The 18,238-nt window shown below is 43.8% G+C and overlaps 1 protein-coding gene and 1 long non-coding RNA gene across 2 annotated transcripts in view; one reads left to right on the forward strand and one right to left on the reverse strand.

Annotated features, from left to right (window-relative positions):
- LOC128700613 (uncharacterized) overlaps nucleotides 1-14,916 on the reverse strand; it is a 71,427-nt gene extending 56,511 nt beyond the window's left edge. Inside the window, exons 1-3 of the long non-coding RNA XR_011393831.1 lie at nucleotides 14,785-14,916; nucleotides 14,076-14,258; nucleotides 8,860-8,974 (exon numbers count right to left, since the gene is read on the reverse strand). This is a non-coding gene — a long non-coding RNA (uncharacterized lncRNA). The remainder of the gene's footprint in view (nucleotides 1-8,859; nucleotides 8,975-14,075; nucleotides 14,259-14,784) is intronic.
- On the forward strand, nucleotides 8,938-9,756 carry LOC138854623 (uncharacterized). Its single transcript, XM_070098819.1, has 2 exons — nucleotides 8,938-8,979; nucleotides 9,166-9,756. Exon 2 carries the CDS (start codon nucleotides 9,223-9,225, stop codon nucleotides 9,754-9,756), a length of 534 nt encoding a protein of 177 aa, XP_069954920.1. The 5' UTR covers nucleotides 8,938-8,979; nucleotides 9,166-9,222.
- Nucleotides 14,917-18,238: the final 3,322 nt, after the last annotated feature.

Raw genomic sequence — 18,238 nt, forward strand, 5'->3', positions numbered from 1 at the left:
GTTCATTAGTATCCCTCCACTTGTGATCCAGTTTACTGGTGGTGGTTCATCAGTATCCCTCCACTTGTGATCCAGTTTACTGGTGGTGGTTCATCAGTATCCCTCCACTTGTGATCCAGTTTACTGGTGGTGGTTCATCAGTATCCCTCCACTTGTGATCCAGTTTACTGGTGGTAGTTCATCAGTATCCCTCCACTTGTGATCCAGTTTACTGGTGGTAGTTCATCAGTATCCTTCCACTTGTGATCCAGTTTACTGGTGGTAGTCCATCAGTATCCCTCCACTTGTGATCCAGTTTACTGGTGGTAGTCCATCAGTATCCCTCCACTTGTGATCCAGTTTACTGGTGGTAGTTCATCAGTATCCCTCCACTTGTGATCCATTTTACTGGTGGTAGTTCATCAGTATTCCTACACTTGTGATCCAGTTTACTGGTGGTAGTTCATCAGTATCCCTCCACTTGTGATCCAGTTTACTGGTGGTGGTTCATCAGTATCCCTACACTTGTGATCCAGTTTACTGGTGGTAGTTCATCAGTATCCCTCCACTTGTGATCCAGTTTACTGGTGGTGGTTCATCAGTATCCCTCCACTTGTGATCCAGTTTACTGGTGGTGGTTCATCAGTATCCCTCCACTTGTGATCCAGTTTACTGGTGGTAGTTCATCAGTATCCCTCCACTTGTGATCCAGTTTACTGGTGGTAGTTCATCAGTATCCTTCCACTTGTGATCCAGTTTACTGGTGGTAGTCCATCAGTATCCCTCCACTTGTGATCCAGTTTACTGGTGGTAGTCCATCAGTATCCCTCCACTTGTGATCCAGTTTACTGGTGGTAGTTCATCAGTATCCCTCCACTTGTGATCCATTTTACTGGTGGTAGTTCATCAGTATTCCTACACTTGTGATCCAGTTTACTGGTGGTAGTTCATCAGTATCCCTCCACTTGTGATCCAGTTTACTGGTGGTGGTTCATCAGTATCCCTACACTTGTGATCCAGTTTACTGGTGGTAGTTCATCAGTATCCCTCCACTTGTGATCCAGTTTACTGGTGGTGGTTCATCAGTATCCCTCCACTTGTGATCCAGTTTACTGGTGGTGGTTCATCAGTATCCCTCCACTTGTGATCCAGTTTACTGGTGGTGGTTCATCAGTATCCCTCCACTTGTGATCCAGTTTACTGGTGGTAGTTCATCAGTATCCCTCCACTTGTGATCCAGTTTACTGGTGGTAGTTCATCAGTATCCCTCCACTTGTGATCCAGTTTACTGGTGGTGGTTCATCAGTATCCCTCCACTTGTGATCCAGTTTACTGGTGGTGGTTCATCAGTATCCCTCCACTTGTGATCCAGTTTACTGGTGGTATTTCATCAGTATCCCTCCACTTGTGATCCAGTTTACTGGTGGTGGTTCATCAGTATCCCTCCACTTGTGATCCAGTTTACTGGTGGTAGTTCATCAGTATCCCTCCACTTGTGATCCAGTTTACTCAAACTTGTGAGGCACGTAAGTTCCCCGGTTTTCTAATAACATTAATTTTTCCACTATGATCTACCTTGTCCAAAATGAACATGTTATTAGAAGACTTACGAGCCCCTTAAAGACTTCGGAACACAAATGAAAGTACCCAGATTCAACCCCGGGATGGGGAGAAATGTATGGGGGAAAAGGTCTCCTAACACCTGCTGCCCATCGTCACAGCACACAGGCAGTGGGTCGCATCTAAGGACGTACCTAAGGACCCTCAGTGGAAAAGCCACAATGGCTGGCTTAGGTTTTCCTGGGTTATTGAACCTCTGGGGTTACTAATCTTAACACTTTTTCGTCCCTGACGTGAAGCCAAAGCCATTTAAAATAACTTATGTTTATTATAAGACCTTAGTGCAATTACAATTGAGAGTCTTGTTCCTTTATTATATTATTAGATTAATCACAGTTTTACTCTAGCTCATTCTAGCTCAATACATAATCAATACCAAATTCACTATACTAGACCATAGTGCAATTACTAGTGAGGGACTGGTGCTATTTGTAATTTGTATTTTTATATTATTAGACTAAACCTAGTTGTACTATAGCTCTTTCTAGCTCAATACATAGTCAATACCAAATTCACTATATTAGACCATAGTGCAATTACTAGTGAGAGACTAGTGCTATTTTTAATTTGTACTTTTATATTATTAGATTAAACCTATTGTACTTTAGCTCATTCTAGCTCAAAACATAGACTCCACAAAAGTCATTATTAGACCTTAGTGCAATTACAAGTGAGAGTCTTGTTCTATTTTTAATTTGTATTTTTACATTACTAGTTTATACCTAGCTGTACTTTAGTTCATTCAAGCACAACACATAGACAACATCAACTTCATTATGTGTAGTAGTGACTATACCCTACATGACCAAAATACTCTAGCTATATACTTGTCCAAACTTCCTACCACTACAGATATCAGTACTAGAACTCAACACACAACTCAGGATATAAATAACCATAATTTAAACCTAGAAGATGATTGATCACGTTGACCCTGATCTAAACCTCCATAATCTGACACCCAATCAAAACCTATTGGAAAGTAACTGCCTTTATTACACAGCATCACAAGCCACCACTATCCTAAACAATGCTAAAAGTCTATCAGTACTTAACTACAACATCAGGTCCTTAAGCAAACACTATGATGACCTCCTAGCACTCCTTGAATCACTAAAGACACCCTTCTCCTGCATTATTCTTACTGAGACCTGGCTTAAGCAAGACACAATAGATATCTACCCTCTACCAGGATACACAGCAATTCACAACTGCAGACCAAACCAAGTTGGGGGTGGTATTGCAATCTATTACTCTAACCAATTATCTTGTCTTAGCACCACTTGCTTTAGTGATGAATATGGGGAATACATTTTTGCTAATTTTAATGTAAAAAACCTTAAGACGCCTATAACAATCGGTGCCATTTACCGGATACCTCACACAAACATCCCAAATTTCAGTGAGAAATTAAAGTCACTAATAACAAACAGACAAATGAATAAGCACCACCTTCTCTTAGCTGGAGACTTCAACATCAACCTTGGCTTACTAGATGATCAGCCTGTAACTGATTTCATCAACAATATGAACAACACACTTCTCATACCAACAATAACTAAACCAACCAGGCTCACTGAGACAAGTGCAACCATAATAGACCACATATGGACCAATATACTAGCCCCCCTTAAATCAGGGATAATCACAGATAGCACTACAGACCACTACCCTACCTTCCTCCTGACAAACATTAGTAAACCACCACTTGAATACAACAAAGTCTCATTTAGACTCCATGACGAGGCCTCAGTAAGGAAGTTCACAGCTGACCTAGAGACTGTTGATTGGCCTACAGAATTCTCCAAGGCCAATGGTATTGATGACTGGACAGACATTTTTCTTAACAAATTACTTAGACTATACAACAAACATTGTCCTATAAAAACAAAACAGATCACAAACAAACGGCTTGGTTGCCCATGGCTAACCAGCATCATTCTGAAATCCATTGACAAGAAACACCAATATGAAAAGCAATATAGACAGGGCTTAATACACAAAGATACTCTTAAACACTATTCATCAGCTCTCACCAAAGTAATAAAAAAAGCCAAACAACTATACTACTCCAGTAGATTCACAGACACTAGAGGAGATATAAAAAAGACCTGGAAAACACTCTCAGATTCTAGGGACCCACAAACTGAGAAAAACCAAGAATATTGTCCTAACTAAACCTAATGAAACACCACTACATCCCACTGACACAGCTAACAAGATAAACGACTTCTTCTCAAACATAGGATCTAATCTCGCCAGTAAAATCCCACATACCAATGCCCATGCCGGGGACTACCTAGATGGGAATTTCCCTAATTCCTTCTATCTTGCACCAACTGAGCCCACGGAAGTCACCGAGATCATAAAGTCACTTAAAAATAACTCGGGGAATCTGTCTCATGTCCCACCATTACTGTACAAGCGAGCGGCCCATGTCCTTTTGCATGCTATTTCATTACTTTTTAACAAGTCACTAGAGACTAGCACCTTCCCGAAACTACTCAAGATGGCAAGGGTTACACCAATACATAAAGGTGGTGACCCTACAGACTTAAACAACTATAGGCCAATATCTAACTTACCATTGCTATCCAAAATCTTTGAGAAACTCGTGCACATGAGACTGTATTCGTTTATAACGGCTCAAAACATACTCAACCCCTGCCAGTTTGGATTCAGGAAAAATAAAAGCACTAATGATGCAATCATAAAAATGCTAGATCTGCTTTACACAGCATTGGAAAATAAGGAATATCCACTAGGAATTTTTATTGACCTAAGAAAAGCTTTTGACACAGTAGACCACGACATCCTACTCCACAAACTTGATCACTACGGTATAAGAGGCCATGCGCTTGCTTATTTCAAATCTTACATTACTAATAGGTATCAGTACGTCACCATTAACGACACAGCATCAGCAACACGGCCACTTGATACTGGAGTTCCGCAGGGAAGTGTCCTTGGTCCCCTGCTCTTCCTCATATACATCAATGATCTTCCAAACGTATCCCAACACCTGAAACCCATTCTCTTTGCTGATGACACAACTTATGTCATCTCTCACCCTAATCTTGCCACCCTCAACACCATTGTGAATGAGGAGCTGATTAAAATATCGACTTGGATGACAGCCAATAAACTTACGCTTAACACTAACAAAACCTACTATATTATGTTTGGTAGCAGAGCAGGAGATGCACAAATTAACATTAAGATTGACAACACTCTAATTACCAGAAATAATGGGGGAAAATTCCTAGGCTTATACCTTGACAACAACCTGAATTTCAGCACCCATATCCAGCATATAGCCAAAAAAGTATCCAAAACGGTTGGGATCCTCTCCAAGATACGATACTACGTGCCGCAAAATGCCCTTCTCACACTATACCACTCACTTATTTATCCATACCTCACCTATGCTATTTGTGCTTGGGGATCAACTGCAGCAACACACCTAAAGCCAATAATAACCCAACAAAAAGCTGCAGTAAGAATAATCACTAAATCCCATCCCTGGCAACACCCCCCCCCCCACTCTTCATAGATCTAAACTTACTCCCAGTCCAGTACATCCACACTTACTACTGTGCAATCTATATCTACAGGGCCTTAAACTCTAATATCAACCTTGACCTAAAACGCTTTCTTGATAGTTGTGACAGAACCCACAGGCATAACACCAGACACAAACATCTCTACGACATTCCCCGTGTCCGACTAAACCTTTACAAAAATTCAATGTATGTCAAAGGCCCTAAAATCTGGAATACCCTACCTGAGAACTCTAGAACTGCAGACACATTCATCACCTTCAAAACTACCATTAGAAAAAATCTTATCTCCCTGATACACCCCGTCAACTAACTACACGAATACCACCTGGTGGTTCACACTTACACTCACTCACTCATTTGACCATAAACAGAAATATTAATCTCAGTCTTAAAATAATGAATCCTGTTATACTCCAATACTGAAACTATGTACTGTGCCAAAACAAAAGCATTCACATTGCTAAACTCACAAACTAGTATTTAGTCACTTAGCCATAATACCAACTTACCTCATAATTTGTAATATTTTACAATTAAGAATAAAACTAAGTATGCCCGAAATGCCTAGCCATGCTAAGCGTTCTAGTGGTACACTCTGTAATCACAATTTTACTACATGTAAACCAAACAATAACCAAATTTCTGTAAACTCAGCATTGTAATCCTTATAGAGAATAAACTTTGAATTTGAATTGAATTGAATAAAAGTATATATTTATACAAGTTTAAAGCCTATCTACTACACGGGGATCATTAAGCATCCCATTCTTGCATTCTCAATACAACGCTGTCACCCCTTCGACACCATACTGACACCCCCCCTTCCTTGACATTATACTGCCCTCCCCCTCCTCGTCCCCGTACTGACACCCCTCTCCTAATCACCATAATATCCCTTCCTCGACACCATACAAACCCCCCCCCCAGACACTACCATCACTCCTCCTTCCCCCTGATACTATCATGCCACCACTATCATGCCACCACAATATCATGCCGCCACAATGTCATGCCGCCACAATGTCATGCCGCCACAATGCCATGCCGCCACAATGCCATGCCGCCACAATGCCATGCCGCCACAATGCCATGCCGCCACAATGCCATGCCACCACAATGCCATGCCGCCACAATGCCATGCCACCACAATATCATGCCACCACAATACCATGCCACCACAATATCATGCCACCACAATATCATGCCACCACAATATCATGCCACCACAATATCATGCCACCACAATACCATGCCACCACAATATCATGCCACCACAATATCATGCCGCCACAATACCATGCCACCACAATACCATGCCACCACAATACCATGCCACCACAATACCATGCCACCACAATATCATGCCACCACAATATCATGCCACCACAATATCATGCCACCACAATATCATGCCACCACAATATCATGCCACCACAATATCATGCCACCACAATATCATGCCACCACAATATCATGCCCCAGCTACAAGCGACAAGTTTCCTTACTTACATAAGAAGGAGCTACAGCAACAGAGGTACTGATTTTTTTTTTTTCCACCGGTATTCTCCCGGCCCGGGTCTTTTCCAAGTAGTGGTGACCCGGCCTTGGCTCCCTATCTGGGGAGTGTCTCGAGACTTAAGTCTCCCATGGGAGGAGGTATAGTACCCCCTCATCTTTGGGACCAAGTGTCCCCAGGCCTAGCCACATTCCCCGCCCTCACGGGGCTCGTAGGGAGAAGCTAGGCCTCTAATAGAGGTACTGATGACAGTACACAGACACTAATACAACACTGACACGAGTACTGGGAGAGCTTAAGTAGTATATGAAGGCAGTAGACAACACAATACAAAAATGTCGGTCACTTAGCTGACCCAGATTTTTTTTTTTATATATATATATATATATATATTAATCAAATACAAGCTTCATTATCAAGCATATATAATAGCACTCTAAATGTAAATTAATTTTAATGTGAGAAACTCATTGTAAATCTATATTACAAGTGAATGTTAATTATGAAATTGTCATTTATTTCGTTAATGTTGGACTGAAATGTGACTCTGGTCTGAGGACCGTGCGAACCCTCCAGTTGAAATTAATGTATTCCTAGAGGAAACGCTAAATTCGTAGGGGTTATACAGCACCTAAAGAATGTGAGGCAATCAGGTTTCTTCCGAAAAAGGGAAGAATAGCTCCAATTCATTGGATCAAACGCGTATCACTAGCATCAACTCACACGCTCTGTTGAGCTTACGGGTGACTGCGTTCATGACACTGCCTTTATTGCTCGCTCACCTACCCAGGAGCCTGGAGGAGGGTATGGGTATCAATATGAGATAGAGTGCCACACACACACACACACACACACACACACACACACACACACACACACACACACACACACACACACACACACACACACACACAGTGCCACGCCTCATCCAAGAGTGGAAATGGCACACTCCATCGTATAAAAGGAAGCCAGAGGAAGAAAGTCGGAGCCGAATGGAACCCGGAGGAAAACTGGCACTGGTGAAGTTAGAGGATGAAATTTGGGGAATTTTCATTATTATTATTATTGCTGTATTGCTATTATAATTGTTATATTTACGGAAAAGCGCAATACTCGCAAGACTTATGGGACGAAAGAGTCGTAATCAGGGTCTGTCAAAGGGAAGGATAGATTCAATTTCCAGAATCAAGGGCCCTTCACCAGCATCAAGGTAGCCGTACGGACGGGTCATGTATACGGAGGAATCATTATGCACTGAACACTTTATCGCAATCGAGAGTGCTATTCGATCTCACCGAGTCCAGGGCCGGATTTAGACCTTTGGGGGGTCTGGGGCACTTTAGGTTTGGGAGGCCCTCAATATGGAAATTAAATTGAATTACAAAGGTGATGAATCACCACAACCACATTCTACAGATACTTCTGTAGACATGGACAGTGAAGCGCCACCATGTAATTCAGACCCAGACATGTGGTTTCCTGTCAGAGAAAAGCATGTGTCCTTTTGGTCAACTGCCACCATATATATATATATATATATATATATATATATATATATATATATATATATATATATATATATATATATATATATATATATATATATATATATACTGAAAGTGTGGCACCAAAGATATAAATAAATACCCATCAGTAATTATTATATAGTATAGATGGAATATATTACAAACTGAAAATTATAGTTAAAGTCAATAAAATTGAGAAAAATAAAATCAAACTTCTTCGAAACCTAACATTTTTTCCGAGAACTGCTATTTATCATTAATTTTAGTTCATTTCTTAATTGTAATTTAATTTAATTTTCATACTGAGGGCCCCCAAAGGTCTAAATCCGGCCCTGATCAAAACTAAGCACTAAACCCACATGAGATGTCAAATACGTAAGCCCAACATCAAGGAGACGGTTTTCAACAAGTCTTTGGACATTGTTCATTAGAATTACGAATATGTGGCAAATGGGTGTCTTTGGTCCAAGGCGTTTCAAGTAACAAGGTTCAAGCCACGTTAACACATTTGTTAGTCCTTTAATAATTACTAAGTGACAACCATCCCCCTCCCACCAGTAACTACTCACCCCCCAAACCCCTCCACCAGTAGCCAACCCCCGACCCTTCCCTTAACGACCTTCCCCCTCCCCACAACAACCACTGATGTCATTACCTCTCCTCCAGGTCAATGGCGCCAATTAGCCATGACGGTCAAGAATAGTGGCGCCACTAGTCATTCCTCTGCCATCCACCACACCAACAACTCCAGCTCTTCCAGTTCCATCAACCTGTGGTAATTTAAAAAAAACTTTGATTAATCCAATTTCATGATGATTTTTGATAATATTTTTGAAAATATTTTAGCAATTTTTCTTTCTACAAAATATTGAAGGAAGCATTCTAAATACATAGCAAGAATTCAAACTATTGCTCGCTGTAGTTTATGAATCTAGTAATGTCCATTCTTTTATCTTTGCAGACATTGTTATGGGGTGTTGCTGCTGGTGATATCTCAAGACTTCCAGCTGCCCACAACATGGACTTCACCACACAGCAGCTGCCCACAACATGGACTTCACCACACAGCAGCTGCCCACAACATGGACTTCACCACACAGCAGCTGCCCACAACATGGACTTCACCACACAGCAGCTGCCCACAACATGGACTTCACCACACAGCAGCTGCCCACAACATGGACTTCACCACACAGCAGCTGCCCACAACATGGACTTCACCACACAGCAGCTGCCCACAACATGGACTTCACCACACAGCAGCTGCCCACAACATGGACTTCACCACACAGCAGCTGCCCACAACATGGACTTCACCACACAGCAGCTGCCCACAACATGGACTTCACCACACAGCAGCTGCCCACAACATGGACTTCACCACACAGCAGCTGCCCACAACATGGACTTCACCACACAGCAGCTGCCCACAACATGGACTTCACCACACAGCAGCTGCCCACAACATGGACTTCACCACACAGCAGCTGCCCACAACATGGACTTCACCACACAACAGCTGCCCACAACACGGGGAATATCTTCAACCTAAAAGATTCCAGAAATTTAATTATCTTAGAATTTATTTGTAAATTTTTATTTTCTTTATCACAGCAATGTTCAAGGAACACACACAAAGGTGTTCAAGGAGCACAAAAGAAATAAATTGAGAAAAACCTCAACTGCTGTATTTGTCAGCAGGAGGACAACAATTCGGGAGCTTTAAGCTCGGGGTAAAAAAAAAAAATATACCTACCCCAACCCTACTAACAACAGTAGTAATGAGGCGGATAGCCTCAATACTGCCATTATTAGTAGTTTGAGGTATGATACATTTTTAAATTTCATGACTGTGTTAGGAAGCTGTGCTGACTATACAGTGTTGTACACGACTGCTCAGTGTTGCGACACTATCTTCACTGCAAACACTTCAGCGTGCACAATAGTTCTCGTGTGTCAAGACAGAACACTGAAAATTCTGTGGCAATTAAACTTGAAGGTCAACTCCGTAACATATATTACAACCTAGCCAAACCTACTCCTAATATCCCTTAGACGTCTTTTTAACTGGAAAAAAAAATGAAAAGTCAACGTGCACTACTCTATTATTCAAACCTGATTGGGGGGGGGGACAGATCGATGAAAGTCATAGTTTACCGCTCCCCCCCCCATGCAAACAATTATTACATACGTGCATATTTTCCCATACCTAGATAGATATATCTATAGGTGTTATACACAGTGAGAATGTTAGGCAATCAGGTTTGATCTAAGGAAGGGGAGGGTACTTGCAACTGCTAGTATCAAGATACCTTCACTAGTACAAAGACACCCCTTGAAGGGCATCCAAATTTAACATGAAGGTATTTAGGATCATTAAGACAACATTGTATTCCAGTCTCCTAACACACTACTATGCTAGCCTGAATTCATAACCTACCTTACCTGCCACTTAGGGTGTGCCTAGGATGCCAGCCATGAGGACCACTACATTCAAGCCCCCAGATTCTCTACCTCTATTTTTCTGGGTTTCTAACACAGGGTTAATAATCCTATTCTCACTAATACCAATCTAAATCACCCCCTTAACTATACTCATCAGATGTTAGTGAATCCTTTCTGCCGACTAACACTTCAGATCACAGGATTTCATTATTTTCATCATTAGCGTCTGTTAGAAGAGTTACTTAGTTTGTAAGCAGTTATGAAATCAACTGCAATTCTGAACGCTAATACTTTTATATTCAAAGAAATCTAAACGCCGCTTAAATTCTCCCAAAAAAATGAAATTGTGTAAACTCAATGAATCAATATTTAACTTTGCAGCACAGTTTGGCCAAAGGCATAAAATACGTAGAACACCCACCACAACCACTACCCAAAGCCCGAAACCCACCAACATCCCCACGGAAACCACGAGCAATAACAGATTCCACACAGCTTCTGAGGGTCGTTGGTGGGTTCCAAGGCCAACAGTTCTACGTAATCTATGCCTTCGGGGGAGATTACTCTCCCCTGCTATATGCATTCATAATGCATATAGCAGATTCTCCAGTTCTATGCCTTACCTATCCTACTCAACACCACCTAATTCTATAAATTAGTTTGATAGTAGAAACTAAATAACTGTAGACCTACAGTGTGTTATATATGTACACGACAACTACGCAGCATACTCCAGGTATAGGCCTTACTAATTTGCAGAGCAGTGGAGGCGCAAGGGGGATGAAGGTAAATGTAAGATCAAGGGGAGTCTAGGTAAGATCAAGGGGAGTCTAGGTAAGATCAAGGGGGTCTAGGTAAGATCAAAGAAGTCTAGGTAAGTTCAAGGGGGGTCTAGGTAAGATCAAGGGGGGTCTAGGTAAGATCAAGGGGGGTCTAGGTAAGATCAAGGGGGGTCTAGGTAAGATCAAGGGGGTCTAGGTAAGATCAAGGGGGTCTAGGTAAGATCAAGGGGAGTCTAGGTAAGATCAAGGGGAGTCTAGGTAAGATCAAGGGGAGTCTAGGTAAGATCAAGGGGAGTCTAGGTAAGATCAAGGGGAGTCTAGGTAAGATCAAGGGGAGTCTAGGTATGATCAAGGGGAGTCTAGGTATGATCAAGGGGAGTCTAGGTATGATCAAGGGGAGTCTAGGTAAGATCAAGGGGGTCTAGGTAAGATGAAAGGGTCTAGGTAAGATCAAGGGGGTCTAGGTAAGATGAAAGGGTCTAGGTAAGATCAGGGGGTCTAGGCAAGATCAGGGGGGGTCTAGGCAAGAACAAGGAAGGTCTAGGCAAGATCAAGAGGAGCCTAGGTAAGATCAAGGGGAGTCTAGGTAAGATCAGGGGGTATAGGTAAGATCAAGGGGGTCTAGGTAAGATCAAGGAGGTCTAGGTAAGATCAAGGGGGTCTAGGTAAGATCAAGGGGGTCTAGGTAAGATCAAGGGGGTCTAGGCAAGATCAGGGGGTCTAGGTAAGATCAAGGGGGTCTAGGTAAGATCAAGGGGGTCTAGGCAAGATCAGGGGATCTAGGCAAGATCAAGGGGGTGTAAGACCATGGGAGGTCTAGGTAAGACCAAGGGAGGTCTAGGTAAGATCAAGGGAGTCTAGGTAAGATCAAGGGGGTCTAGGTAAGATCAAGGGGGTCTAGGTAAGATCAGGGGGGTCTAGGCAAGATCAGGGGATCTAGGAAAGATCAAGGGGTCTAAGTAAGACCAAGGGAGGTCTAGGTAAGATCAAGGGGGTCTAGGTAAGATCAAGGGGGTCTAGGTAAGATCAAGGGGGTCTAGGTAAGATCAAGGGGGTCTAGGTAAGATCAAGGGGTCTGGGTAAGATCAGGGATGTCTAGGCAAGATCAAGGGGGCTCTAGGCAAGATCAAGGGGGCTCTAGGCAAGATCAAGGGGGCTCTAGGCAAGATCAAGGGGGCTCTAGGCAAGATCAAGGGGGCTCTAGGTAAGATCAAGGGGGTCTAGGTAAGATCAAAGGGGTATAGGTAAGATCAGGGGGGTCTAGGCAAGATCAGGGGGGTCTAGGCAAGATCAGGGGGTCTAGGCAAGATCGGGGGGTCTAGGTAAGATCAAGGGGGTCTAGGTAAGATCAAGGGGGTCTAGGTAAGATCAAGGGGGTCTAGGTAAGATCAAGGGGGGTCTAGGTAAGATCAAGGGGGGTCTAGGTAAGATCAAGGGGGACTAGGTAAGATCAAGGGGGACTAGGTAAGATCAAGGGGGACTAGGTAAGATCAAGGGGGACTAGGCAAGATCAAGGGGGTCTAGGTAAGAGGGGGTCTAGGTAAGATCAAGGGGTCTAGGTAAGATCAGGGGCGTCTAGACAAGATCAAGGGGGTCTAGGTAAGATCAAGGGGGTCTAGGAAAGATAAAAGGGGGTCAATGTAAGATCAAGGGGGTCTAGGCAAGATCAAAGGGGTCTAGGTAAGATCAAGGGGGTCTAGGTAAGATCAAGGGGGTCTAGGTATGATCAAGGGGGACTAGGAAAGATCAAGGGGGTCTAGGTAAGATCAAGGGGGTCTAGGTAAGATCAAGGGCTATAATATATCCTGCCTAAGGAAAATTTATCCCGTCATATGAAGCTAAAACTCTGGCTGTGTAGTTTTAAAAATAAGTTAGACAAATGAGTGGTTGAGAGTTGAACTTGCCTAACATGTGCCAATAGGCCTACTTCAGTGCTCCTTTATGTCTTAATAATGGATATGTCTGATTTAATAGGCTTTCCTTACACCCGGCATCAAGACCTCTACCATTACCCTCAATACTAAACTATCTCAGTATAATTATTAACCCGGTAGATTAACACTGAATTACACAATCAAGTCAGGATGACATCTATGACATTTTTATTAGGGTATTTATACTCCCCCAGGATGCGACCCCTACCAGTAGGCCTACTCAGGGCCAGTAGGGATGCTCCAGTGTTCCTCCTTACGTGAACCGTGCCAATGGATATAAGGGAACATGCCTACTTGTGCCCGGGACAGAATCTCGGTTCTTCAGTTGACGCCACTACCAACTGAGTCATGATATCTCACTTACACATTTCATCTCTGCTTCCTACAATCTTGCAGGATGGATATTGACTGCATAATAAATATATTACACTAACTAAAACTTCCTAAAATCTAATCAGCCTTCAATTCTAAGCTTTACAACCCATTAATCCAATTTTTATTTCCACCTCATTCAAGGTAACCTATAGAATACATTCCTCATTATTTCCTGGCCAGAGATTTCATCTCCGGTCGTGAGATAAGCTAATACTCTCCACTGAGTTACTTTTGATATCAATTGCTTACAATCTTTCCTATACTCTCCCCACCACCTTCCCACCTAATACAATTACTATCTGCTTCAATAACCAAATTTTAGTGGATTTAATAACCTGGAAAAAACATTGCAAGTGGGCCCTGCCCAACTGTAACGACGTCTCCAACTGATGCATCACCATATAAAAATGTTATGGGACAGACCATTTACTAGTGTGGTAGTCTTCACCCCTCAGATTGGTCAAAGTTGCTGTGTTGATCAGTGTTGCAGCAGACACAGCAATCCTCAGTTACCACACCTGAAACAAAACACATTCGCATTATCACCATGAACATTACACATTTATAAGCAAACATTACCATGTAACATTACTGCCTGACTGATATACCCATTAATGTTTAACATAGTAATCTTTTTCTTTAATAAATATTTCTTTCACATAAACCTGATGCCTAACAATTTGTTTACATGGAAGTCTATCTGGATCACAAGGCGCAAGTTCCTTGGATCTAGAGACCTTCACTAAGTTATTTCTCAATAATAGAAAAAAATAGCCCGGAACGGGATACACTATTATAAGTTATGTAACGTCTACTGTGAGAGTTATTGTTTGATCAGAGGAAGGGGAGTAGCTCCAGTCCCTCGCATTAAAATCCCCCCACTAAGGTCAATCACCACCGCCCCCCTCTAAGACATTAGACCCCAAACAAAATTAAGACTATTAAAATATTAATAATTTGGTGATCAAACTGGTGGTGAGGACCAGGAGCTGCAGCTCAATTCTGCTATTGTACTGACAAAATACGTCACCAGACAATACTTACATTATTTAGGTGGGGGTGGCAGGAGGAGGAGCAACACGTCTCTTTTGTACGACCATTGAAGTTCAACTGACCTTTAGCGCCTTTGAGGTTGGTCACTGTCCTGACCTTAACTATAACACCATCACTGATAACCTAACTGACTCTACCACCACTAGATGGAACTACTACACCCTCACTATTAGTACTGCTCATGTGAAGCGCTCAACCTGTGGGGGGTCATGGACCACCTGGGAGGATAAGTTCACTCCCAGGTGGCATAGATCACATTCCTTGGATCAAGAGACCTTGACCACTACCTTCATGGAATCTCTCTCAAGGCCACTACTCTCACCACCAGAGGCGCTCAACTCCACTACTATTGTACCACTAGTACTCTACATGAGAGTATACCTGGAGAAGGTTTCGGGGGTCAACCCTCCCCCCAGCCCGGTCTGTGACCAGGCCTCATGGTGGATTAGGGCCTGATCAACCAGGCTGTTACTGTTGGCCGCACGCGGAGGGAGATTATTGTACCACTAGTAATCTACATGAGGGGAGATTATTGTACCAGTAGTACTCTACATGAGGGCAGATTATTGCACCACTAGTTCTCTATATAAGGGTAGATTATTGTACCACTAGTACTCTACATGAGAGGAGATTATTGTACCACTAGTACTCTACATAAGGGGAGATTATTATACCACTAGTACTCTACATGAAGGGAAGATTATTTTACCAAAGTTGTGCTCTCTCCCCCTATTACTATGATTGCTTTAGTTCCCAGCCTTGACAAAATTGGCAGCAAGATATTCTGGACACTGTTTGTGATCAGTTTTATAAACTTGATTTAACTTCTGTTTTACTTTGTCTTCAACATTTAACATATTCAATTGTTGTAATTCATCCTGGCCTACATGCTCTCCTGGATCCAGGTCCAGGATGAATCTTACCATCCTGGCCTACATGCTCTCCTGGATCCAGGTCCAGGATGAATCTTACCATCCTGGCCTACATGATCTCCTGGATCCAGGTCCAGGATGAATCTTACCATCCTGGCCTAAATGGTCTCCTGGATCCAGGTCCAGGATGAATCTTTCCATCCTGGCCTACATGTTCTCCTGGATCCAGGTCCAGGATGAATCTTACCATCCTGGCCTACATGCTCTCCTGGATCAAGGTCCAGGATGAATCTTACCATCCTGGCCTGCATGCTCTCCTGGATCCAGGTCCAGGATGAATCTTACCATCCTGGCCTACATGCTCTCCTGGATCCAGGTCCAGGATGAATCTTACCATCCTGGCCTACATGCTCTCCTGGATCCAGGTCCAGGATGAATCTTACCATCCTGGCCTACATGCTCTCCTGGATCAAGGTCCAGGATGAATCTTACCATCCTGGCCTAAATGGTCTCCTGGATCCAGGTCCAGGATGAATCTTACCATCCTGGCCTACATGTTCTCCTGGATCCAGGTCCAGGATGAATCTTACCATCCTGGCCTACATGTTCTCCTGGATCCAGGTCCAGGATGAATCTTACCATCCTGGCCTACATGGTCTCCTGGATCCAGGTCCAGGATGAATCTTACCATCCTGGCCTAAATGGTCTCCTGGATCCAGGTCCAGGATGAATCTTACCATCCTGGCCTACATGGTCTCCTGGATCCAGGTCCAGGATGAATCTTACCATCCTGGCCTGCATGCTCTCCTGGATCCAGGTCCAGGATGAATCTTACCATCCTGGCCTACATGCTCTCCTGGATCCAGGTCCAGGATGAATCTTACCATCCTGGCCTACATGTTCTCCTGGATCCAGGTCCAGGATGAATCTTACCATCCTGGCCTACATGTTCTCCTGGATCCAGGTCCAGGATGAATCTTACCATCCTGGCCTACATGGTCTCCTGGATCCAGGTCCAGGATGAATCTTACCATCCTGGCCTAAATGGTCTCCTGGATCCAGGTCCAGGATGAATCTTACCATCCTGGCCTACATGCTCTCCTGGATCCAGGTCCAGGATGAATCTTACCATCCTGGCCTACATGCTCTCCTGGATCCAGGTCCAGGATGAATCTTACCATCCTGGCCTACATGCTCTCCTGGATCCAGGTCCAGGATGAATCTTACCATCCTGGCCTACATGCTCTCCTGGATCCAGGTCCAGGATGAATCTTACCATCCTGGCCTACATGCTCTCCTGGATCCAGGTCCAGGATGAATCTTACCATCCTGGCCTACATGCTCTCCTGGATCAAGGTCCAGGATGAATCTTACCATCCTGGCCTAAATGGTCTCCTGGATCCAGGTCCAGGATGAATCTTACCATCCTGGCCTACATGTTCTCCTGGATCCAGGTCCAGGATGAATCTTACCATCCTGGCCTACATGTTCTCCTGGATCCAGGTCCAGGATGAATCTTACCATCCTGGCCTACATGGTCTCCTGGATCCAGGTCCAGGATGAATCTTACCATCCTGGCCTAAATGGTCTCCTGGATCCAGGTCCAGGATGAATCTTACCATCCTGGCCTACATGGTCTCCTGGATCCAGGTCCAGGATGAATCTTACCATCCTGGCCTGCATGCTCTCCTGGATCCAGGTCCAGGATGAATCTTACCATCCTGGCCTACATGCTCTCCTGGATCCAGGTCCAGGATGAATCTTACCATCCTGGCCTACATGTTCTCCTGGATCCAGGTCCAGGATGAATCTTACCATCCTGGCCTACATGTTCTCCTGGATCCAGGTCCAGGATGAATCTTACCATCCTGGCCTACATGGTCTCCTGGATCCAGGTCCAGGATGAATCTTACCATCCTGGCCTAAATGGTCTCCTGGATCCAGGTCCAGGATGAATCTTACCATCCTGGCCTACATGGTCTCCTGGATCCAGGTCCAGGATGAATCTTACCATCCTGGCCTACATGCTCTCCTGGATCCAGGTCCAGGATGAATCTTACCATCCTGGCCTACATGCTCTCCTGGATCCAGGTCCAGGATGAATCTTACCATCCTGGCCTACATGGTCTCCTGGATCCAGGTCCAGGATTAATCTTACCATCCTGGCCTACATGTTCTCCTGGATCCAGGTCCAGGATGAATCTTACCATCCTGGCCTACATGCTCTCCTGGATCCAGGTCCAGGATGAATCTTACCATCCTGGCCTACATGCTCTCCTGGGTCCAGGTCCAGGATGAATCTTACCATCCTTGCCTACATGATCTCCTGGATCCAGGTCCAGGATGAATCTTACCATCCTGGCCTAAATGGTCTCCTGGATCCAGGTCCAGGATGAATCTTACCATCCTGGCCTACATGTTCTCCTGGATCCAGGTCCAGGATGAATCTTACCATCCTGGCCTACATGTTCTCCTGGATCCAGGTCCAGGATGAATCTTACCATCCTGGCCTACATGATCTCCTGGATCCAGGTCAGGATGAATCTTACCATCCTGGCCTACATGCTCTCCTG

The sequence above is a fragment of the Cherax quadricarinatus genome, chromosome 65 (genome assembly GCF_038502225.1).
Source record: "Cherax quadricarinatus isolate ZL_2023a chromosome 65, ASM3850222v1, whole genome shotgun sequence".
Classification (NCBI taxonomy): domain Eukaryota; kingdom Metazoa; phylum Arthropoda; class Malacostraca; order Decapoda; family Parastacidae; genus Cherax; species Cherax quadricarinatus.

Excerpts from the sequence above, each read along its gene's own strand:
- LOC138854623 (XM_070098819.1), top strand. The coding sequence starts at position 9,223 with ATGGACTTCACCACACAGCAGCTGCCCACAACATGGACTTCACCACAC.